Source organism: Colias eurytheme, chromosome 20 (genome assembly GCF_061535395.1).
Source record: "Colias eurytheme isolate Ceu_HAF_F1 chromosome 20, ilColEury1 Martin Lab GWU primary, whole genome shotgun sequence".
Taxonomy (NCBI): domain Eukaryota; kingdom Metazoa; phylum Arthropoda; class Insecta; order Lepidoptera; family Pieridae; genus Colias; species Colias eurytheme.
The window spans coordinates 6,025,832-6,051,822 of NC_142999.1; the positions used below are offsets into that span (position 1 = coordinate 6,025,832).

The following is a 25,991-nucleotide window of genomic DNA, read 5'->3' on the forward strand; positions in this document are numbered from 1 at the left end:
ATTTTCCTAAACTCTATACCTACTTCATAGTAAGTAGTCTATCTTCATTGGAAATGAATTAAAGGAATTGTATTGTGATTGAGTTATGTTTATCTTATATTATGGTAGAATTGTTAATTGATTGAATGTAAAAAATGCTTACTAGTTATAGATATGTGAGATATGTTGCACGATTGTCGATGAATTATACATTGTATAAAATGTACCTAATAACAGTTTATAATAATTGTTGGTGCGCATTCATTTTTTACCATGAAGAATTATGACACTTCTATTATCAACTCTATGGTCGCGTATTTTGAAAACGTTCCAAATTTAAACTTCGCTCCTCGATTTCTGTCAATTATCAAGTCACGAGTCCTTTGCGAAATTGACGTTCGAAATTCAAATTTCATTTTTCCCGCGCTATGAGATTAAAGTTTAAAATTCTTTGTCCATGTTTTGGCGCTAGTGATGTAGTAAGTTTGTTCGATTTAATCGCTCACGTAGAACGAGGTAAGCGTTCACACACGAGCGTCACGCGCGCTAAGCGTCAACTACACTTTCTCTTGGACGTGAGGGGTTGAAGGATAGATTCATTTCGTTGAAACACATTTTTAGTATTTATTTAGTATTTAGTGTTACGTTTGTGTAAAGACAAACAGAACTATAGATGTGGTTTGAGAATAAGTCATAGAAAAAAAAAAAAGAATTTGCACATTATAATAAATATTTTGTAATACCTACATATATAATTTATCCATTGCATTACATAAAAAACTTCTGTTTGTAGATCTTTATTGTATAGTTTAAAAACCATTGTGTACACATATCCTGTTTTGCCAAATAATGTTTGATTGATATAGAGCCAGCAAAAAATGCTACAATTCATATCCAAATGTTTGCTCAAGGAAAAGTTCACGTTCATTAATCATTAAAGTATTCTAATTGCGGTCTATTCAGGTCACAAAGGTACGATTAATCACGGATTATTGGATAAATGCAAAGCGCTTAGGAATCTTATAGTCGCTTACTGCTAACAGATTGATGTATTTTAATGTCAGATGCGCTTATGTTGATATTTTATAGAATGGGTACCGGATTTAGCGTATTTTGTGCTCATCCTGGTAGATTTGGTATGCGAAATAACTAGATTTAACCTCTAATCTATTATATATCGAAACAATTTAACATTATAAGCACACAGATGTTTTATTAGTTAGAACATTGTGGTAAAAATGACAAATTGCTTCGCATATTTTATCATTTCATTTGTTTGAAACGTAGTTGGGTTTAAGATTTGACTGAAATAAAAATGAAATGTAGCGAAGCTTCTTACAAAACTTAGACATTCAATTACTAACATCATTAATTCTCAACGTGTAAACTTTCTGTTCACCTTTCTTACCTGCCCTTTAAATAAATGTAAATCCGAATAATTGGATGGTACAAAATAATAACAAATTGGAATAATAGCGTCGCTTTGTATCGATGAAACCGATTGGTTGAGGAACGTGGTCTAACATTTTACCAATGGGATTGTTTAAATGGTAGTGAAATAACGTGGGAAGCTTTGGAAAATGTATAGCGATGTAAGTATTCTTATATTTTAAGAAAGGTGAAGTAACGAAGTTTAAGAAAGTTAATCATTTACCTTCATAATATTAAGCTAAGGGTAAAACAGTTTTAAGCAATTTATAAAGGATTTTCAAATTTTTACCAAATATTTTATAAATAACTCACTAAGTAAAACGTTCCGAAATCTTATCTTTAAATATATAATTTTTAGGTTATTTTATATGTATCAAATTTAGCGAAAAAAGCTCCACATCTAAATTCGGTAACAATTTCATTTACGTGAAAATTAGCCTTACATATACATCGGGAAAGTAAACTAAAGAAACTTACTCAATCGATGTTTGCTCTGGGCCTCCTTACAGCATTCAGGGTGGAGGAGGTGGTACCAGCTCACACCGTGCAGCGAGCTCCGATCCCACCCGAGGTGCCATTCGCTACTGGACATGAACACAAATTTCAATATATTACAATACATCTTATATTTAACTAGCTGTGCCCCGCGGTTTTACCCGCATTGCTCCGCTCCTGTTGGTCTTAGCGTGACGATGACGAATAATTTTTCAAATCGGACAAGTACTTCCTGAGATTAGCGCGTTCAAACAAACAAACAAACTCTTCAGCTTTATAATATTAAGTATAGAAATTATAGTAGGTATGTGCTATGTTAATTGTTAAGAGCAGAGATGTAACGGAGCTTCGATTCCGGTTCCGTTAAGTCGGAACTTTCGATTATTATTACACTTTCGGTTCCGATACTTTTGTATCGGATGTTAATCGGAGGTCGAACGAAACAAAGCGGGTGGCGCGCGACGGCCTGTGCCGAACAGTTTCATACATGTCGCGCGGGGAATCCCCCGACCCCCACTACGTGCACTCTATCATCAATTATTTTTTCACTTGTTAGTTGTTATTATTTGTTACGCCCAAGACACGTTTATAGGTTATAGATAATTGTTTTGATTTTTGCGGCTTATTGTCAATGAAAGTGATCTGTTTTTGTGTGGGATAATGAAACCTAAGTCCAGTTGTATTTGGAACTACTTCAATGAAGTTAATTCAGATTCGGCAAAGTGTAAACTGTGTATGAAGACGTATTCAAGAAAGGGAGGTACGACAACGTCCTTAAAAAGTCATTTGAAGTCTGTCCATGCCACTGAATATGAAGAATTCATTAAGTCAGAAACTGAAAAAAAAGATACTGTACAGCCTTCGACTTCGACGCCCCTTCAGGATGCTAAAAAACAAATGAATTTAAAAGAAACTTTGCTGAAGAATACAAAATGGTGCACTTCTCATGCTAAATCTAAGGAAATTGACAGATTAATTTCGGAAATGATTGCTTTGCAAGACCTTGTTCATAAAGTACAATACATTACTTTTGGAGTCCATTTTGATTTAATTTGCTTTAGCTATTGTTCATTTATTGTAATGTCACCAAATGTAACACGCTACTTTGGGTTTTAATTTTAATTAAACTTTAAATTCATTAATTTTATCTTTTGTTCATTTGGAATTATGCCAATTTTTTTTCACAGTTGTTTTTTATTTTATAATAAAAAATAAAAATGAAAAGAATTGACTATAAATCATGTTTTATTTGTCCATAAACAAACTGACCCTGCCTCCGATTTCGATTCCGATTTCGATTCCGATTCCGATAAACCAAATTTGAAAACTCCGATTCCGATTTCGGTTCCGATAAAACTACCTCCGTTACATCCCTGGTTAAGAGTATAAAGGAGCGATTTAATGGTATGATTTTTGCGATTGAATAGTGAGGAAGCTAGAGTGTGATATCTATAAAATACTTTTTATCGTGGAGAAACATCCCATGGTAATTTCCTTAGGCTACGCGGGCGATACCGCGGGCAAAAGGTAAGTTTGTTTACAAACCTTAAATTTAGGTCATTGACTTCCATAATAAAAGTATGAATGCGTTATGGACTCTCGCTTTCAAAGGCGTACTTATACTATATATCTACATATAATATACATACGTATATTTATAATGGAAAGTAATATGTTAATCAGGGGTACTTAAACGACTGTTTAAGTACCCCTTAATCGCAAGCAAGTAATCGTTTTACATTTATAAGGTACATCAGATTAGCTACTTTTACGACATTAAAGTGGAAGCCGCAGGAAAAGTGCCAGTCAATTTAATAATATTCTTACAATTAGGTCTATGATAAATGAATAAACAAAATAACGTTAAAATTTGCCGTTAAGTGTACATTGTCTTCTACAAAATTATAAGAAAACTATCAATATGTAGAGTGACTACATAATATGTCCAAAATATATGACGTAGCAGATGCAAGCGCCAGCTGAATAGAAACTTATTAATAAAATATCCTATCGATTTCAAAGCAAGTCGGAACTAATCTGAACAGAATAACTGACAAGGTCTATGTGATTGATCGATTATATGACCCAAAACGAATATTTGTTTTGCCGTGTCAAGTACACTTTAATTACATTTATCATCTCGTTGCCGTCTACATTCATTGCATATACGTTCGGAAATTTTAATTAAGGAAAGTTTAATACGGTTTCGAATGAGTTAATCAGTTGAACCTTGTAAGTTGTACGTAACTAAGATGTAAATTTACATTTTAAAATGTTACTGTGAATGTATATAGCAGGTTCTTCTAAAATAACCTTTTCAATTTTAGTTAATTTTAGGAAAGTGGTTTCTTATAATAATAATATAAGGTTTATTTTTTTTTACAATATTATCAAGATCGTTAATTTCTGTAAAATGGTATGATGACAACGAAGCTAAGTGTTTGAAAATCATATTTTAAATAACACATCTCTGCAACACGCAACTGCAAAAAATGTATGATTGCAAATTGATTATTTCGAGCTGAGTAGGATTCTTGACATTGCGATTGTATTATTGTAAGGTGTATTTGTTTTATAATTACCTTTGAAGTATTGTCGAAAGACAAATAAATCTCACAATATGTCGTATCCGTGACCTCAATTCATCGAACCCTCGACTTAAACTTAAGATTAATGTAAATATAGCATTTGAACAAAACACTAAAGGCAATAAAATTACAATTCAATAGATTTTAGCCAGTTTTCATTGTAAAGATAATTGTAAATTTATCACCGTGTTAATGCAATTGAATTATATGGAATTCATCTTGAATGTAGAAAATAAATTATTTAAGTACGAGAAGAACCGCTATTAAAAAAATATTAAAAATAAGTAACAGAAGTTCATTTCTATTAGTATCCGTTAAAAATATTAGACTCTACAAATCCGTGTGGTTTCTCTTTGAAAACGACAGGACATTAAAAATATTAAAATATTAAACATATTCTGATCGAAAAGTGTTTATAAATTAACAGTAAATAGATTGAAACATACGTTAGGATTTAAATTGTAAATAAGTTTAGCGAATCGCTTCATCAATTATTTGGATAGATTTATGCTTGATTCTTCATTGCTTGGCAATATACAGCTCATTTTGTATTCAGCAACATTTGAATTACCCGTGTAATTTATAAGGGCAGACGATAACATCCATGATATACGTTTGTATTATTTGTTCCGTATTAATTATCGTTTTAGGTCAAATATTCACACCAAAATCAGAAACCAATTCATCGAAGGTTTGGCAAATGGAATGATTCTCCGTTTATAACTTTATAACAGTTAATTTATGTTTCTGAACTAACTCTAGTTATAATGTCTTGGTGATTTTCTCATCGCAAAATCTAATAATATGTGTTACATTTTTAACATCTAGATGTTAAAAATGTAAAAATCTTTGTGAAATCGTTATGCATTTTTCAGCTCTATTGATATTTCTGTACGACTGATAGTAATTTCTAGCTTATTTTTATCTTGCAGATTACGTATTATAGAACAATAGTTTAACTGGAATTTTAATACGCTTATAATATTTAAAAAATTGCCATTATATTCAAAATTAATAACGCAAGTAAAAGATTCGATGTCATTCACAAATTTCTTCATCAACGATTAAATGTTTAAGTTCTGCTCTATACACTACAGTAAAAGTAATTATCTCTATCGTTTAATTAATTCTTTATATAAGAGGAAAATGTCTAAATTGTAATAGACATGGCAACACTTGACAGCGCGATGGAATATGGACATGCCCAGTATGCTGTATGACATACAACTGTGCGTTGATACGCTCTTTGCTGGACACATAAATTACTGCAAAATATAAAGCTGGCAACACATTTATCGGAAATTTGTATTTTTGACATTTTTAAGGCAATGATGTAATTAGTAATTACTACTACCTATATGTGGAAGAGTGGAGAGTCTTACAAGAATCTTGTGACCCAATTACGCTACGGAGCTTTTTCAAATTTATTTTTGCCTATTATAAAACAGCTTTTAATTAATAGATCCATTACTTTAACGAACACTTTGATCTATACGCTGAATAATAAGATAGAAACGGAATTTTACCTTAGCCTTAACCTTGCAAGTAAATTATTTTAATTATGATAAAGAATTATTAACTCAAAACATAGTATTACAAGGAAAAACCGTACCGTATAAATATAAACATCACTTTGCGATTATAGAATTCCCAATAGTGTAAACTCAACCCACATTGCTAAGACACTCGAGAGCTTGTATGTCTGTCATTGTATGCAAAGTTTGTTCGCTTCCGAACAGGTGACGAGAGCTTTTCAAAACAAACAGATAACCTGCAAGGCCTGTTTATTAAAAACTACGCTTAATATATCTTGTTCTGACTTCTGGGCATTGTAATTTGAAGGCAGTGATTGTAGCAAATTAGTAATATAATCATAACAATATAGACTTTCAAAATCGTCAAATATTATAGTTGTGAAATTACCAAATTATGACTTGACACGAGTGTATTATTTAAATCATAGTACTCAAACACACGTGAAATTTAATGTATGTTCACCAAATATTAATTTATTGCACACATATTTTATACGTATGACACAAACATGAAATTGAATATCTTTAAAATCACAAAATGACAACGCGTTCTGAATAAATATTGTGTTAAAGCTGTTAAATATTGAGTTATAAAGTACGTAAATACCGCTGACACAGGCTCCACTGGACAACTTTACGTTGGGCATTACTTTAAATATGTTATCTCTTCCATTGTGAGTCGACAATGATATTCAACATGACAGATGCGCTGGCTGCCCGCGCCCGGCTAGTGATAAACTCATCGGACCACTGTTTACCATTGCATATTATCTCAACTTCTCTTATTATTTCGTGCTATTGAAAACGGTGACGGCATGAATATGAAACGATTCAATAGAGACGTTGTCATACATCTGCCACGCTTGATGGACAGTAGCAGCTACGCATCGATAAGTTCTTTGTGAAATACATGCATTGCAGACTAGGATATCTATGTTGTTTGTCAGAACGTAAATATGTTTCCCACTCTGCCCTTGGTCTTTTGTTTCTATTGAATCAGGGTCTTCTTTTCATGATTATGACCTTAATATGAAGTATTATTGCGAGCGAAGATATTACAATCATCACCTTCGCAAGGTAATGAAACAAAGCTGAGGTGCTCGTACAAGAGATTAATCCTAAAACACTTTGTGACCTTCTGTGGCAAATGGATTCGATGTTCGTGCGATGAACATGAAATTGTCCTATTGTTTTATGATTGCTCTTGTAAAATGAACTAGGAAGTACATATTATCATATTGTAACTAATATGTTGTTAAAATTTACATGTTGTTTTGTACAGGGGACATTTTAATAAATTTTAAATGTTTAAAAGGTAAATTATGTGCATATATAACAATAAGCTTTTTTTTGGATAAGGTCCATATCCATTCGCGCGTCTCGGGCATGGCCAGCGGCGTGGAGGGAACACTTACTTGGTGTCAATGTGCAGTATCTTCATGTCCATGGCATGCACAGTAGTGAAGACATTGGTGGCGCCGTGCACCACGCACTCGCGCGTCTCGGGCATGGCCAGCGGCGTGCACGACGCCAGGAACACGGGCTCGTTGCGGCTGCATAGCGGGAGATATGACACGTAGTGTCCTCGGACTAGCACCACCTACAAAAAATGTTCATGTTTTAGTCATTTGTAAGTTGGTGAGCACGTAAGAATCGAGACAGAAGAATAAGACAAAATACATAGGTAACATGAATATTCGAAGAAACGCTGTGCAATATATTCCTTAAGATTTAGCAATCATTAAATAACTCAGTGTAATATCCAAAGTATTTCAAAAACGCTTCAAAAGCTCTTGCCCCCATAAGTACAATGCTTTCAAACACATTTCAAAGCCAAGCAATCGAAAACTATAAAATATCGATCACAAAGGCTCACATTGCGAAACAAGTGGCAGCCGAAGGTCACCCGTGCCAAATGGTATTTCTATTAACGTTTAACGACGTTCAACTCTAACCCGAAACCGACGTCTCGGCAGGGGCGTGGCGCTTTGACATTCTTCAAAGTTTTAACAACAATAGACCGATAAGAGTCACAATAGTTCACAGTTCAGCCGCTCACTGGTGTAATCTCCGGGTATGCGCAACCTTGATATATTTATCGAATTGAATAACTTATCCAACAATATCGCTTACACAACGACAATAAATCTCAGCTTGAGTGGATAACTGTTTTAAACTATGGGTTTAGTGAATTCTGACGTGAGAAATATGATTTAGAGTAGAGCTTTGCGATACATAGGTTAAATGTAAGTTTATTAATTGGAATGGTTGTTAAACAAGAGCTCAATACTAATTATAAATTATTTTAAAGATACTGTTGATACGGATACAATAATCTTAAAAATTTCTTTGGAATGGGAAGGTATTTTCAAAACAACTATTTATATTTGAAGTGTAGGTATAATAGTTATTTAGGCATGATATAAAGAAGATCTATGAATAACTATTTATATTTTTTTATATAACATCTCTTTTCTTTAACCTTTCTTTATTTTTTTATAATTTTAACCTCTCACTTTTTTGCACAAAATAACTGACGTTTACGATTGCGTTAAAAAGAGATAAAACGTATTGAAACCATTTTATAAACTTATGGTTTCGTTACCATGCTCATTGTGCAACGGATCCACAAAACTGCTTATAAACAAATGTATAATAACGATAATTAACACTCAATAACAGTTTCTATCAAGATTTATACATCGATTCCTTTCGAAGATTAAACTCGAGACAGAAATGTTAGCGTCAACGCTCCCCGCCCACTAACACTGGTAATGACGGGTATACGGATACGAATCTTTATTGACAAGATATTCGTTTATTAATAAGGCTAATTAAATTTGAACATTGGCACAATTGGAGTAAGAATTTGAGTAGAATTGCTTCAGTATTAGATGAGGATAGGCAGTTGGTTTTCTTTACGATTTGATACATAACTCGAAAAAAGAAATAGAACATCAATTGTTTAATTACATAATTGAATGACTCTTTTCTATTATTTCAGTCGTAGGCTTTCGATTAAAAAATATTCGACCGTTCGCCTTTGGAACATAACATGAAAAAAAGAAGGTACAGTTTGACTTGAAATCTATAACTAGAATCTACTTTTTTATTATTTTCTATTATTACTCCCGTTTTTTATTTCGTTATTACTAAAAATAAACATCATTTGATATATAAAGGTGAGCTCGAACGTGTCTAATTGATTGTCATCTAGCGTGTAATGGTTATTGAGTTGTACGACAGTGTACCTATCAATCGTGACTGCCTATCAGCTATACCGAATTTAGCCAAGAACACAAACAGAGGGGAACAATACAACTTTCTACCAAAGATAATACTGTCGTGACCAGTCATGACCCGACGAATGACCAGCCAGCATTGATCCTGTCATGTTACTCTGATTTTGGCGTTTTCTAAACATCCACGTAATTTCAAGGTTCAGTGTATAATGGTCAGGACCATTTTACATTAAGATGTCAATTCTAACAGTTATCTGTAGAATTGATTGTAATAGACTAATCATTTAAATGAGATTCTAATAATAGCAAAGTTAATTAACATTAATGTAAATTATAGGGATACATAATAAACATAAATAAAGTAAAAATATTATGACTATAAGTATATGATTGATTTAATTTGTTTAATATAACATTTTTCTTCTTATCCTTACAACGACCTAAATACCAAAGTGAAATTTCTGCTAATTTCCCTCGGCAAAAAATCTGGAATATGACAAGCACTAAGCAGTAAGCAGTCATTCAAGTATTCCAAAAAGTACAAGTAAACAGAATGTCCAAACTTTATATATCCTTCACCCAAACGTAGTATAGTAACAATTTAGACGTGGTATCAATATTAAAACAATAAAATATAACTTTGAATATAAAAGTGTGGTCAAAAGAGTCACGCTCGGCTTGGCGTAGTCACGAGTTGTTACGTCACTTCTGTCAGATTGTTTTTACATGTTCCTTCATAACGGGTGAGGTAGGCCCGTTAGGGCCTCGTATTTTATAGGCCCCAGGAGACGGGGTATAAACCTGTAATATTATTAAATTTGGCGAAGTTAGTAGCACAGAAGTCTCGATTGATATGACTGACGATTGGTACTGAGTTTTGCTCTATCAAAAAGCCTTTAAATTACATACTTCGAAATAGTTAGAAATTATCAAAAACATGATGAATATGTTGGCAGACAGTATGTCAATAATTTTAGTAAATAAATCTTTTATTCTGCTTCAGATAGAGCCTTAAAACATACTAATTTCTATAATATGTCAATTTAAAATGTATAATTTTATAATATTATTTTCTAACTCTACATGGATATACACAAAACGGAAAAGCAATGAGTTCGTGTTGTTTGTGTGAATTCGGGCAAGCTGCGCACGCGCATGGCACGCAGACTGACTCACTTCGCGTCACGAAACTTATACAAAGTGTAGCTGTGTCTATCACACGAGTCTCGAAGGGTTAATGGCCGGTCTAGGTTTTAGAGCGTTTATCGACTTTTGGACGGTATTTTAAGTGTTTTTGTTTTTTATTTTTTTTCTAAAATTATGCGTTTAGACTGTATAATTATGTATAACAATTATATGTGATATATATAGCATTTGATAGCTATAAATCCCGTTTGTATGGTTAAAGCCTGAGCTTTGAGCTTTTTGTTGCGGAGGTTGTAGCGTTCAATTCTTCGTGGAGACTAACATAAAAAAATCTCCGTTTAGTATGTTTATTGAAACAGATATAAAATGGTGTATTACAAAGTTCACTATAAGATAAATAAAATCACTACCACAAGTCTAGATGTACAGATTGACAAAGCAAAAAACAAACGTATTGAAACGGTCACACATTCTCAATATACAATATGCAAATAATACATCTTAATATAGAGTACGGAGGCTCGCAGTTTTGTTATTACAATCAGTTAAATTTACATTTCATAAATAAATGCATCTCGGCTTACCCTAACGACGCCACACTGTTTTTGCTGCGGCTTAATTTAAATAACCTGGCACGCTTGCAAACGCGTGAATTTTAGTTTTACTTTAGCATTCTGTTCATTGGATACCTCATAAAGTGAAAGCTGTTTAATTGACTATTTACCTACTGAACTTTTCAGGTATTTTGAATGGTTAAAATATTAATTCATGTTAGGGATTTGATTTTTTATTTTTGTTTTACGCGAAAAAACATATTACTATTTTACGCGAAAAAGGAGTGTAATTAAGTATGTCTTGTACAAGCTCATTGTAACATTGTTTATAATAAAAATGAATCGCAAAATGTGTTCGTAAGCGCATAACTCGAGAACGGCTGAACCGATTTCGATAATTCTTTTTTTATTATATTCCTTGAAATACGAGGATGGTTCTTATGTAGAGAAAACGTAAACATGTACCACGGGCGAAGCCGGGGCGGACCGCTAGTCTTATATATAAAAATGAATCGCAAAATGTGTTGGTAAGCGCATAACTCGAGAACGGCTGAACCGATTTCGATAATTCTTTTTTTATTATATTCCTTGAAGTACGAGGATGGTTTTTATGTAGAGAAAACGTAAATATGTACCACGGGCGAAGCCGGGGCGGACCGCTAGTTGTTTATATAGTTGGTGCGATGACGTAAATAAACTAAATAAAATTTTCAGTGTTGACACAAAGCTTGCATATTCTTTACGTAGATCAGTGAAACAAATGCATCTCTCCAATGCAGCTCAATAGGCGAGAAACTTATTAATCGAATATAAACACTTGTGACTTCTCTAGAAGTTTACTTATTTTATATTAGCAATCAAGATCATATTTATAAACTACAAATAGAGCTACTATCCTGTAATTACGAAATACATGGTCGCAATGCATTTAAGTTATAATTTTAATTGATCTCATTATCACAACCAGTAATGGTATATTCAGGTATTAATAATATAACGGTAGGTTTATTATATTATAAGATATATAACTTCAATCGTAAACGCTGCAGCAAATAAAACATGCCGCAATGCAAATCTGTGGTGTTTGGTATATACCTCGTAAGTGCAAAAATGGCCATTTTTTGTTTTCTGGCCATCTATACTGATAAAAACGTCCTCTTTCGTTTGGTCTATGTCACATAAGCCTACTGATAGTAGAAATACCTTAAATAGGTTGTATCAAAACCCCTTAAGTACAAAAAAAAATATTTTTATTTGATACAAATATATTAATATAACTTAACATAGACTTGTAAAACGAATACTCAATTCAACGAACGGCCATTTACAACGTAAGAGCACTTAACATAATTAGACCAAACTTGAATAATTATTATCATCACTTAACTTATTTGTACCAAATCAAATAAAATTATTTGTGAACTCAACAGTTCTTCTACCTTACTTAAATATAACGTTATTTGGCACATAATTTAAATCTTCAGACATTAGGTCTGAAGCCTATAAAGCATGTGATGCAAGATCTCTTAGACTTAGTGTGTTCAGAAACGTTTACCAATCTTTAAATCGATTTAAAGATTGGTAAACGTTTAAAAAGCCAAGTAACGATACCTACATGCACAAGGTTAGATTCTTTGTCTCTTCAAATTCATTCTTTCGTGTCAGATTAGAATAGATTTAGAAAAATCGGAGCATAAGGCAACATTTCACTATGAAACTAAAAGATAAAAGCTGTTTGTTTACAGATTCCAAATTTAACTGCATCTGTAGTATTTTTATAAAAGAAACTTTGGACTTTTAATTTAAAAATCCGCAAAGTTATTACTAAACGAACATTCCATTATGTTATGTATGAAGGAATAGCTCAAAGAGGTGCGGATGAAATCGCATCATGCTTATGGCATTTTATTAACGGTTTGGCAGAAGAAATAGAGTAGCTTATTTTATATTCAGTGTTGTCCAGGTCAAAATCGGTATAATATCTTGCCTGTTAAGCAGATATTGAAAGATTCATTTTCAAAAAAGACAGCACCATCTCCGTTCCCCGAGATAAATTAAAATGACCAGCAATCGCCATGATGTAAAATTAACGAATGAATCTGATCTTCCATTTTCTAAACTATTGACTGCCTACTCATTTTATCAAAAGAAATACTGCAACAGACAAAACTACATTTGGTTAGAACTGTATTTTCTGGTTGATGTATGAAAAGTCTAATGACGTAGATTTTAAATACTCTTTGAGTGAAAATGAAGAGTTGCTGTATTTCTGGTTTAAGAGAACTGAGAAAAGAGAGAAGTCTCCGAAGTGGCTTTGCCATTGGCCTCTAATGAGCCTTTCAATATCGATGCTCTGAAATTCAAAGATCTCTTAGATCTCCTGCCAATAAGTGATCCAATTTATGATGATTATTTCAAATCATTGTCTCATGGTCCGACTAGAAACAATCTTATGACTTTCAGTGACAGTGATGAGGACTATGAATGAATGTTGTAGTGGTACGTTTTACAAACAAATTTTATTTGACTTGATCCAGATCGTAACTATTTGCAAGGTAAGGGCATCTTCTCACAAGGATAAGGCATGAGCAGTAATCACCACGCTTGCTCACTGCTGGTTGGTGATTTCAGACCAAAATCCCGGTTGCCATCACGATGTTTTCCTGTTATTAGAAATGATGATGTTTTCTTGTTATAGAAGATGTATCTCTGGTTATTAGAGAATCTACTTATGCATCCGAAAAAGACACATTCGTAGATGTCGGTTGATGGGATCGATTCCGCAGCATCTAGCACGGCAGGCAAGCGAACTACCGTGACTTCTGAACCACACACGCACATACACACTACTTTTAGGATTTTACTTTGTAGAGAGAGTATCAGAGAATTGCATTGAGAAGAGAAGAGAATGCATTGAATTGCGAAAATCACAATATTTCCTGGCTTTTTTATGAGTACTTATTTGTGGCAAATCACACTCCTATTCGTTTTTATTTTTATATATGGTTAAATCTATTTGTATGGAAGACGTTTCCCCATAATATTTGTTTTTTAATGTCTGTTTATGTCTCCGTCGAAAAAAAAATGAAAAATCCTTTCCATTAGGGTAAAAATAGGAATAAATACTAATTAAGAGTACAAATAAATATGCTCTAATCCACTTAAGTACACACGTTTTAGACATTTTCACATCATTTTCACATTTTTTTCTTTTGGTACAAACATGTTAAGTAACAATTACTCTTGAACTAGAACATTTTTTTTATTTTTTTTGTAAGTGTTCTAAACTTGAACATATAAGACATTTAAATATCATAAATTTGTTTTACTCAAGAGTTTATTCCGATCTGTAGCAACAGGGTAGCAACCGTGAAAACTTTCAAACGCTCATACTCAAAAATCACCATTTTGCACTTAAGTGGTACGTACCAAACACCACAGAAATATATATGTATGTATAGATTACACTATTTTAATATCCAATATTCCAAGTATTTTTAATAACAACACTGCATACATTAAAGTAAGTACGCAAGTTTTCAAACCTGTTTTTCATCTGCATTTAATAAGCAATTAAAATTGGTTATTGCTTGGTAGATTTATGTTAATTTTATAGACAAACAAGGGAAATGAACTTAGTTATTTCTATCGATAAAAAATAAGACTATTTCAGAGCATATTTCTTAATTCTATGCGGACATTTTAAATGTCGTAGTTTAACTGCAACTAAATTACTGCTTTCTGGCTTCTACCAAATTATCATTATTTATTATGTATTCAATAATAATACATAAATTTCGCTTAACTAATTGCGAGTACTACAATCCAATTATTCACGTTAAATCGATATTGCATGAATCGCTTTCAAATCGATGTTAATTACATACGATTTGAAATAACCCGTAAATCAGCCCATTGATCAAAAGTTTCAATACGGAGACATATCATTTGTTCGTGTTCTCACGGATGCTATAAAAATTGATCATTACGTACCTACACTCTTGAACCGCACGTAGGTATATTAATTCAAATAATGACTACGGATAGCATTTCGTCACTACGCGTAGAAAACACCAAATATATATAATTAGAGGTATCTATAAAGTAAGGTAATAGCATCTTCTTTAATTATAAAGGTCGGTATCGAAGGTGAGGTTGTGAAATTTTATTTTGTTTAACCGTGTATGATATGATTGAATATGACGCGTCGGAGAGGCGTGATTGTTTAGATTTATGGGACATGGCCGTTTATTTTTAAGTAAGCGAATAATAGATTAAAAGTGTTTTTTAACAAACCACGATTGATAATTATTTGCATAATATTTGCAATGTTTTGATTGGAAAAATGAACTTGGAAATGAAAAATTAAGTACTTATAAGGTATATCTACCTACTATATTAACTTTAATGTTATGAGAAGGCGTACATAGAGTATAATATGAATACATTCCAATCAAATTATTTCTTTAAAACTTTAATACAAAGAAATTTATATATACATACATATTATGTATCTCATAAATGCAATAACTGGGGCTGAAAAGTATGGAACCTGTAATTAAAAATTGATATAATAACGGAACAAAACACACCATTATTTATTATACAAACAACAAAAAAAAATACAATTTTAACTTAAAAAATACAACCAAGAACTATCAGCCATTACTCCAATAAAGATTTCCACATTCACAACATTGTCAATTTGACTAAATACTTTTGAATGGTCCATTACGCTCCATAAAAAGTGATGACGGGTCTAACTATCCAGTTAATATTGCAAACTGTATTGCATCTTGCTTGTTCAAACATTTGTAAGGACTTGCTGCATTCTACTTGATTGTTTATTTATTTAAAATGGCAAAGATGTGAGATAACTTATTCTAAATTGAAAGTTCTTTAGTCGCATTGATATTCGTTGTTTTACTCTACTCGAGATTTATGTCTAAGGTTAAAATTTAATTTATTGTTATTCAATTTTACTCATTTGGTCAATGGAGATTTGTTATGATGCCATTTGTTACCCACCCCGTATATATATTATCTACTCTTAGATATTACTAGATAATGAGTATTATAATCATATTCAAAACATAGTCCATGCTCTCTATGTAGAGTTTTGGGGTCTCGTCTAAAAAATATATATAATATTATGTACTCAGTAACATGAAATAGATATTCTATTTATCATAATATGTAGACCATATATGATTTGGCTCATAATTGTGCAAGAGACGCAGTTCGGATCCACACGTAACAATATACGTACCGCAATGTATTGCAAAGGAATGTTTTGCTGAGACCGAGCCGTTATTATAATATGGAATAAGATTAGTATATTGGAACCAATCGATGTACTGTTCGCAATCGAATATAGAACTGTTTACTATATGGGTATGTAGAGTATCTGTATTTGACTCTATAATGAGTTTTGTTTTGTTACTACTGTTGGCAGCATTGTCTATGCGCTATTGCAACAAATATTAACCTATGGTGTACAATGTACATACCTACAAATCTACCTAGCATTAAATGTTTGAAACTAGGGAATAAGTAGGTACTTTAATGTCAATTTATATTTATATTATCTAATCTTATAAAAAACATTAATAACTTACACAAAACATATTAATCTATTAATAATTAATTATTAGTCTATTGATAATTTTTTTGCAGACTATACGCGAGATTTCTTAACACAAAAAGTCAAACAACGGCAAATTTAATGTAGCGCTTAAAAATTCTATTTAATACATCTTTTCATAGACCAAGTCGGAGTGCACTGATCCCCGTTTAAATCTCGAGTTAAATGATTTAATATAGATGATAAGATATAAATATGTTGTGTCATGCTGACTTTACAATCGGTCTTACATTTGAAGCAGTTGCACCAGTTTCTTTTGTCATTGTATAATGATGGTTAGCGATGTTTTGTGTGTTGGAATGTTCTTCGATTAGACTTATATGCCACATAGAAATGGATCATTCTCTTAACAAATGATATGTTTTATGACTCTTAATGCGACGTAATACATACTAATTTCGGTTATTTTTTTCAAGTGCAAATGTTGATTGTATGTATATGATATTGTGATCGATGGATGCGTTTGTGCTCTTGGTTTAATTTGATTGGTAATTGATGAGGGAATGGTGTCATTTGACGTATTACGTGATCATATTGTCTAATTATGAGAATTACTCATAGATATTACACAACTTGCATATTATATTATTACTCATAGTTGCATGTTAACAAGTATTTCTTTTTTCCCATACGAGTATGTGATTTATTAAATTTACTTTATAATTACAGAGCCAAACGCAGGAAGACTAGGATTACGTCTTATAAATTGAAGTTTTAAAGTCCTTCAGGTCTTGAAGGTTCTCATTAGTACCTAATTCTTATGCTCAACTTTACAAATTGGTGACAAAGAAGTCACAACTCAAGTTAAATAATATTTAAATAAGAACCTATTTAACCGGTTATCAATTTTCCTAGTGATCCTAATAGGAAAATTTATTACCGGTTTCATAGCTTTTTGATATGTTCTATTTAACTTACCAGTCACTCAAAATGACAAATACATAATACATCAACGTAATGCATGTAAAGAGAACGATCCTGCTCTATCTAAACATTATAATAAAAGCATACAGGCGTGAATAAGTCTCATAAGTATTGTGAATTAGTTGCATCAAAGAGAAACGATTTAACTAAATGGAGAAGCTTAATTCTACCGACTTGCTAAACATAAAAGATGCATTGCTTATACACCATTTAACATAATATTTAAGATGTTAATGATAGTTGAATTGAGTTTTTGCGATAGTGATAGTTGCAATTTAGTTAATATAGCGTAATGTATAATATTTTGTAAGACTAAATCGATAGGTGATAGAAGAAAATTGCTGTGACGAAATAATGATGTGTTGTGTTGATGTATTTATTTTATCTAGTAGCGGTATGTTGCAGTTGAATAATATGAATGTTAAAGCAGTAATGGAGATACTATTTGCAATAAAATAAAGGTCCTACTTATTACACATTTATTTACATAATACAAATTTACGCGGTATTTTTTTTATAATAAATACATCGAATTTAAATCTATTATATTCGTAAGAAGTATTATTCAATATTCTAACAGAATTCGAACAGATTGCATTGTAGGTACTCTTGCCTAAATTTATAACGATAAATATCTGTTAACCTTTAAGCGTTTCATAGAAATCATTCGCAGCTTGCCACTTTGAAATACGATGATTTTCCTCTTCAAGAATAAGGTATCTACTTTATGAAATACTAGCTGCTCCGCGCGGTTTCACCCCCGTGGCTCCACTCCTGTTGCCCGTAGCGTGATGAAATATAGCCTATAACCTTCCTCGATAAATGGGCTATCTAACACCGAAAGAATTTTTCAAATCGGACCAGTAGTTCCCGAGATTAGTGCGTTCGTACAAATAAACAAACAAACAAACAAACAAACTCTTCAGCTTTATAATATTAGTATATATTTATACCAGGACGCAGTTTTAATTCCAGAGAAACGATTTTTACATCCTATTTTAAATTAGCAGAAACTGCGTCAAGAAGAAAAAGTTACCAAACAATGCTCTCAAAAAATACAATAGCTACTATATACAATACAATTGCTACAAATCCGCATTACAATTAATTATCCCGTTCAAAAATGAAACGTAAACAATCACAAGTAACTCTGGACCAAAATAAACGGACGGAAAGACGCACTCGTCCCATCGCTAACAAGCAGACATCGGCGGTGTCATCTCGTGATAAGCCTCATTAGTGGTTTAACTTCATCAGCAACAGGTAAATGGTTAAGCGCTAATAGCACCCTTTAACTGTACAACAAGCTTACTCGTATCGGAATTAGTTTTATTGTATGTGACTTTGTGTACGACTCTGTATTGATGTTCTATTTTGCGACAATGTTAATAATAGATACATACAACCAGTAATTTATATTTTCAATAAACAATTTGTACCACTCTATGTCAATAGATTTCTTAGGTACTCTACGCCAAAAAATAACGACAAAGCCCTGCAGATAGTCAGACTTACTATGGTAAGGACTGGACTAGGGTACGGGTAATGGACTTATGAGTCAAGATCTACAATATGAAAAATGTACGGGTAATCTTTGAAGCGAAATAATTGATTTAAATGTGATAAGACGAGATCGCTACATATATATCGAAATTCTAACGAAGTATTATAGCCTAAATAGCCCATTTTACGCACGGGCGTATCGTCGTATTTCGAAATGTTATTCAAAAACATTGCAATCTTTACAGTAATGTACATTGATTGATACATATTACGAAACGTATTTATAAACGTTATATTATTCTGAATATCGTTATCATACGCAATATTGAGCCTACTTGGCTGTAATTCTAAATAAACAGCTATAAACCATAACTGTTACATTACTTATACAAATAGACCAATGTTTTAGTAGTTCTTGGATAAGTCATTGCATTTAATCACTGTGGGCGTTTTATTTGCTAATCGACTCCTTTTTATGAATGTACCTAAAACCATAATGAAAGCTATGAATTATACCAACATTTTATGTCATTACCAATATTTTAGTATTAAGGAAATTGTTACGAAAACTCAGTAAATTATTACGCTACAGAGCGTGAAAACTAATAAACTGGAAGACAATAATCTCCTAGAGAAGTCGGGTAAAAAGATGTCAAACTATCTTAAATTATTTTGAAGTCCACAATATTCCTTGAATATAATATATAGACAATATAGATTATAAATATTAGCAATATTCCAAAGCCATGAAGTTTTAGCTCATAGCGAATATATCGTGAAAGCTCGCAGAAGCACGTGCAAGACAAAATTAATTGCTCACAATAAAGCTATGGATGGCTTGTGTTTGTCATTCTACGATGTTCTTTGTTTTTTATTGTGTGTAGTGTTATTGCAAACGTTTATGCAATAACTTTAGAGTTAAGTTTTAGATTATTTTGATGTTGGGATGTTTTCTGTGTCTCATATTGTAATTGACGAAATATTATAGACGATTATGGAACTCGAGACATGGAGTAGATATTCAAATTTATTTTATTATTCCATCTTAATTGCTAAATTTTCTGTTTCGTTTTATATTATTTATAGAACTAAATCAAACATCATTATTCATTTCAAACTATCACTAATATAGTTTTAGTTACCCCATGTTATAACAAATTCTTATGTTGGTAAAAATTGGACTTCTAAAATTTTTCAAAATTCACGAAATTAATAATTAGTACTACAGTATTCAGGAATATATGGACGATAAAAACCCATGGAGGGTTGTCGCGAAAAAACCACAGGACAGTTCTTTGGCATGTTATTATAATATATTATGATGTTACATATGTATTTTGTAAAATTGTAAAACTGACATGATTTAAAAGAGAAACTATGGAGTTTCTTGCCGGTTCTTCTCCGTAGATACTGCTTTCCGAATCGGTGGTAAATTTTAAAATATGTAATGACGTTTCAAAAGTGCTTCTATAAGAAGTCTAATTGAATGAATAAATGTTTGAGTTTGAGTTTGAGTTAGTCTAAAACGGACTGCTAGTTAAGTATAATATAATATAGTAGTTAAATGAATCCATATATTAGATTGTATGCTCTACCATTTATGCAAATTTGAAGAAAGCAAAATGTCTCACAATTACTACTATAACCGTTACATAATAAAATAACGAGAGGATAAATATAATACCCAGATGCGCTCTCAAAAGTTATAATTCATTTAAAAGTGAAATCTCAGTTCAAACATGTAATGATCGGATCAGATGAGTCTTAATTGAGGTAAAGAACTATTAATTGAAACACGTAATGGTAAATGGTTTAAAAAAATGTGCGCACGATTATTTTTATGAGCACTTAAATGTTTTGAAAGTAAACTTGTTAATTGAGACGCATCATCGTATTTCAAAATATTGATTTTAGCTGTGCTTGTTTTTATTGCAGTGTTGTGGGCCAATTAAGTATGTATTGAATTAAAGAGATACTTCAATTGAGTGTTAATTTTTTTAGCACAAATATGGTCATTGTGAAGTTTTTTAAGCCGATAGTATTTTACCCAATATTGTTATTGATTGCAATCCTACTGATTATATTTATGTTTGTACTTGATAACTTGATAAAAATAAAAATTCTCGTTGATACTTATTTCAAAATAAATACTTTAGTCACATAAACAACGTGTTTTATTTGAATTTAGAATTACATTTGATCCTGTTTCTAACATCAACTACTTCTTTCTATACAAAAATATATTGAATGAGGAATGTAGTTAAAACAGAACTATAAGTATAAAAATTGAAACGTACAGACAGCGTGACTGACAGCGTATATAATTGCTTTAAGAAATTACGCTTAATTTAGATACCGTTATATAATTTTAATGTTTTAATTAACATTCAAAAATGCTTTTAATTTTTTTACTCAGATATTACGTTCCATCATTTTGATACACATTGATTGATTTTATTAAATTACTCCAAGATTTGCTTTCACTTGTAACTCATACTTCGATTGCAAAAAATTAATTTCAAAATTAATAGATAAAAAAAAAAGACCGAATATGATTAGTAAATTATGCAACTTATGCCAATATATTTTGCTTTTATATAATTTAATTTTACATTTTACTTTTAAAATTAATTACGTTGATTCTCTACATACAAAAGCTCTAATACATAGTTTAAGTTGGATGCATTAATTTTATTTTTCAATACATACATTCAATTACCTAAATGAAACATAACAAATTAGATACACTTAAACTTCTCTAATTCATCATTTTCCATCCATTAATCTACTAGTCACTAGTGTTCCATCCATTAATCTACTAGTCACTAGTGTTTACTAACTAACCATTTTCAAAAATTGGAGCTTCTTTTCCTAGCATGTTTTTTTATAGAACAATAACTATTATTTACCTTTTGATCACCAAACCGCATTTGCCGGCGTGCGTTTCTCGCGACGTTCATGCGACAAAGGAAGACTCTGTCCTCCCCGTCTGTAGGAGCCCTCGATAGTTCTGATCTCACTGACTGCTGGTCCTGCTTGTCGATCACGTCGTACACACTGTCCCCGTGGATAAGGAGGTCCTCCTGGGAAAAAAGACATTAATTAATTGTTAAAATTGTTAATGGCGGTACCTACGAGACTGTTCAACTTGCTAATTTTGCGAATGTTAAGAATGTGAGTTTATATGTTTTATTTAGACAGTCAAAAACTATATTTGATACTTTTCTTGTTTTTTTAAGGGTTAGAAATGAATATCTAGTATATAATATTACCAGCGATAAATGCACCTACTACACTGCCTTATCTAGATTCTAGAGGCTATAGTGCAGATAATCATACATTACAGTTATTTAAACAGCTTATTATTTCGTGAAACAAGGATCACTTTTATTTTCATCGTATTAAATGCTACTAGTTCCTAACATTTCATTTCTGCACAATCGAGCTTTTCAAATAACATAAATTGTATTTGACATTCTTTCGCGTCGATAAGATATTAAGATCACATTCCAAAGTTCGGCAAAGTGTCAGGCGCAATTAAAATATAACTCTACGGTTTCTCAATATTTTATATACCTACTAATAAAAAAGAGCGTGTGTTCTGAGCACACGTGTCAGAAGTGAAACTTCTTTGGCAAGATTCAAAGGTACCAAAATCGTCGCCTAACGCCATGGACGTGACGCTCTCAACGCGAAAGAAGTTTCACTTCAATAATTCTGTATGTCTAAACAATAAGAATTAAAACAATCTTTTTAACAATAATAATATTCTGTAAGAAGCAGCCATATAATTACGAAGTCCAGTTGAGTGCAGCTTGTGTAGGTCAGACAGGGTTAATAAAATTGTATTTTAATTTTCTTTGTTTTCATATTAAACAAATTTCAATTAACCTAGGTCGGCTTTATTGCGTTTAATTAAATCATAGCTTGGAGAGTAGGATGAGGTTTCCCTCAACTTTGATGTTTCTACCATGTACTTAATTTGCTAGGGTTAGCGCTTCACGGTTTTATGGATTAATACATTTTGGAAACTAAAGTTTAGATAAATTTCTCGTCATTTAAAATTATAACAATTTAAAAACCTAAGTATGTACAATGGAAAATGAAGCATATCCATGTTCTTTTATCGTTTATCGATAAAATCTAGTTTCTAATATGAAATTCAAAAGTTAAAGGTATCATGTGAAAGATCTTTGAGTGAGTGAATACCAAAGTCTTTGAATGGTAATCTAAAACCTACTAGGTACTACTGGCATTAAACATCACTACTAGCATAAACATCATGCAACGGTATAATACCTACTTAATTAAATCAATCATTATCACTTCAAGAAGTATTTTATAATACCTATAGAGATGTAGATTCTATATCAAGTATGATATATCTATAACACAAGACAAAATATGTCCCAGTCACACATTGTCCCACAGCTTTCTTAACCACTAACCACACCAAAGACCAAATCATTAATATGTTTATAAAAACGTAAATGGTTGCCCTGTGAGGCGCGTCGCCTGGCCCCGCCCACCTGTCGCAAAGATTCGCGTTAAGACATAATTGTGGTCGCCCACGCGCTCGCAGGGGGTCGCAGCTTTACGCTCAACTGAACATTATTATGATATTATGCAGACGGATTTATTTAATTATAGTTTGTTAACTCGCTTGCATTCGCCTGTACGTTTACATAAACGCGGCGTAAATATTTGTTTAAACTGAACTATTGTACCTATAGAGTTTAAATTAAGCTTATTTTTAACGCCTAACTCCTATAGCAGTTAAATGAATTAATAGTAATGTTGTTATTGTGTTTAGTTTACAAGTTCTATTGGAATTAAGAAGAGGTTAAAAACAACTCATTGTTTTAAACAATCGAAGTGCTACAATAATTTGTATCGGTCAATCAGTCGACCTAACGGTCGGTCTGCCCATTGAGAATGAAGCATAATAGAATCAATTGAAAATATCGAAATACTAAGAAGAGCTCTATTTGAAATACTTTGATGGAGAGATAATTCAACGGGCCCACCTAGATCGCGACTATGCTAGATATAAGTAGTAAGTACCTACGTAGTTATAAAAATGTATACATTGATAATCACAGCATTGTTGTCTGTTGAGTAGGATGATAGAATACATAAATTAATTTGACGTAAACTACTTGAAAAATTCTTGTTGTTGAAGTTGATGAAGATGCAGTAAAATGTGAAATTAATGAACCAAATTTAAGAGATCTTTTTCATTAGGTACATAGAGTATAAGCTGTTGTGCTGTTACATAGAAAGTTCGTTTTGATTTGTTCTAAATTCTAATATGTCCAATATTCATATGTATTCCAAATAATATGTAAATAACACCACCAAAAAGTATACATTCATTGCAATTTATTTTGCTTCAAAGTAAATTACCAAATTAATACTACCTTAAACATAATCTGCCATCAATCATTCCATATTGACTTATACATAACTAGCTTACCGGCCGCGGCTTCGCCCGCTTTGACTTAAACCTAATAAATTATATACTAAAACCTTCCTCTTGAATCACTCTATCTATTAGAAAAAACCGCATCAAAATCCGTTGCGTAGTTTGAAAGATTTAAGCATACAAAGGGACAGAGAAAGTGACTTTGTTTTATACTATGTAGTGATGAATATCACTGTTAATAACAAAATCATAAAGTGTACAGCTCTTTGCTCTTGTAACAGCATGTACAGAGGAACAAACAAGCCTCCGGGTATATAGATTAATGATGTTAACGAAAGCGCTTAATGTAATTGTGTTACAAATGAATACTACAGATTGATTTATGATATACTAATTTATAATAATTATTTGATCTATGTATTCGTTCTATATGACATGATTTATTTGTAAAATGCGGTCTTTGTATGAATTTTATAAAAGTGAAATTTCATTCGATATACAAGGTTAAATTCATATCTACTGTTTCGACTTTTGGAAAGCGTTAGGAAAATGTTGAAGATGACTTTTTCAGGAATTGCATAGGTATAAGTTCTTAGATTCACTGTGCCCAGCTTTAACCAGAGTTCCTATCGAAGTTTTTTTAATAAAGTTTCACCACAAAGAGATATGAGACAAGTAATTAATTATTATTAGTTTAGTTAAATTCCACAGTTTCAGAAATTTCATTTCATTAACAAAATTTGCCGCAGACAACTCCTATTATCTAGTCCTTATGCGAATTTATATCTCAATTGAATAAGCACTTGAACAATTGTTCATACGTTTAGCTTTCAATGTTTAACAACCAAGCAACAACAGTTCGTAGCCTCAGGCACTTCCTTGGCCAATTGACAAAACCACTATCACATGATCTTCCTTGTCCCCTTCTTTAGTCCTTTTTATAGGCAATGAGGAGGAGTACGTAGGAAATAAGTGGATCAAGATATACTGGTGGGTGCAGTATTAATGTTTTATATCAATAAATAGGTAAGACAAGCGACGAAAGACTATTGTATGGGATTATATCTTATTGTTTTGTTGAATTGTGAAGTTCATTGTTTGTGAAATTACTACGTGTGTGGTTTGAAATGAGTAATGTTTGCTTAAATTGTTGCGGTATTATAGAGAGAAAATATGTATGAAAAATAATATAGGTACGGTTTCACAAATATCAAAGACATACTGGGTACTGTTTCATTGAACGCTTTGAAATTTCGCATAATGCTTATAAACAAATTTTTGAATTATTGTGCTTTTGGATTACATATACATATTTTAAATGAGATAAATATATAGAGCGTAAATATTAAAATATTGAGTTTGAAATCACTAGCTCATAATTATGCAGGCTCTATCTCGCAAGGGGGTCTATCTCTTACAAATCGGTATTGCTCCTAATTAATAAACTAGATCACTTGTACCTACCGATAATTAGCATTACATAAATGCAACGTTCTAAAACCTTTCTATATTTTAGCGGTACAGC

General features: G+C 32.0%; 1 protein-coding gene across 1 annotated transcript in view; it reads right to left on the bottom strand.

Annotated features, from left to right (window-relative positions):
* The window catches only part of LOC149899711 (uncharacterized), a 38,902-nt gene extending 13,199 nt beyond the window's left edge, over positions 1-25,703 (bottom strand). Inside the window, exons 1-4 of the mRNA XM_090114038.1 lie at positions 25,689-25,703; positions 21,951-22,124; positions 7,444-7,628; positions 1,888-1,994 (exon numbers count right to left, since the gene is read on the bottom strand). Coding sequence (XP_089970164.1) covers positions 1,888-1,994; positions 7,444-7,628; positions 21,951-22,124; positions 25,689-25,703 — 481 coding nt within the window. The remainder of the gene's footprint in view (positions 1-1,887; positions 1,995-7,443; positions 7,629-21,950; positions 22,125-25,688) is intronic.
* Between the last annotated feature and the right edge of the window lie 288 nt (positions 25,704-25,991).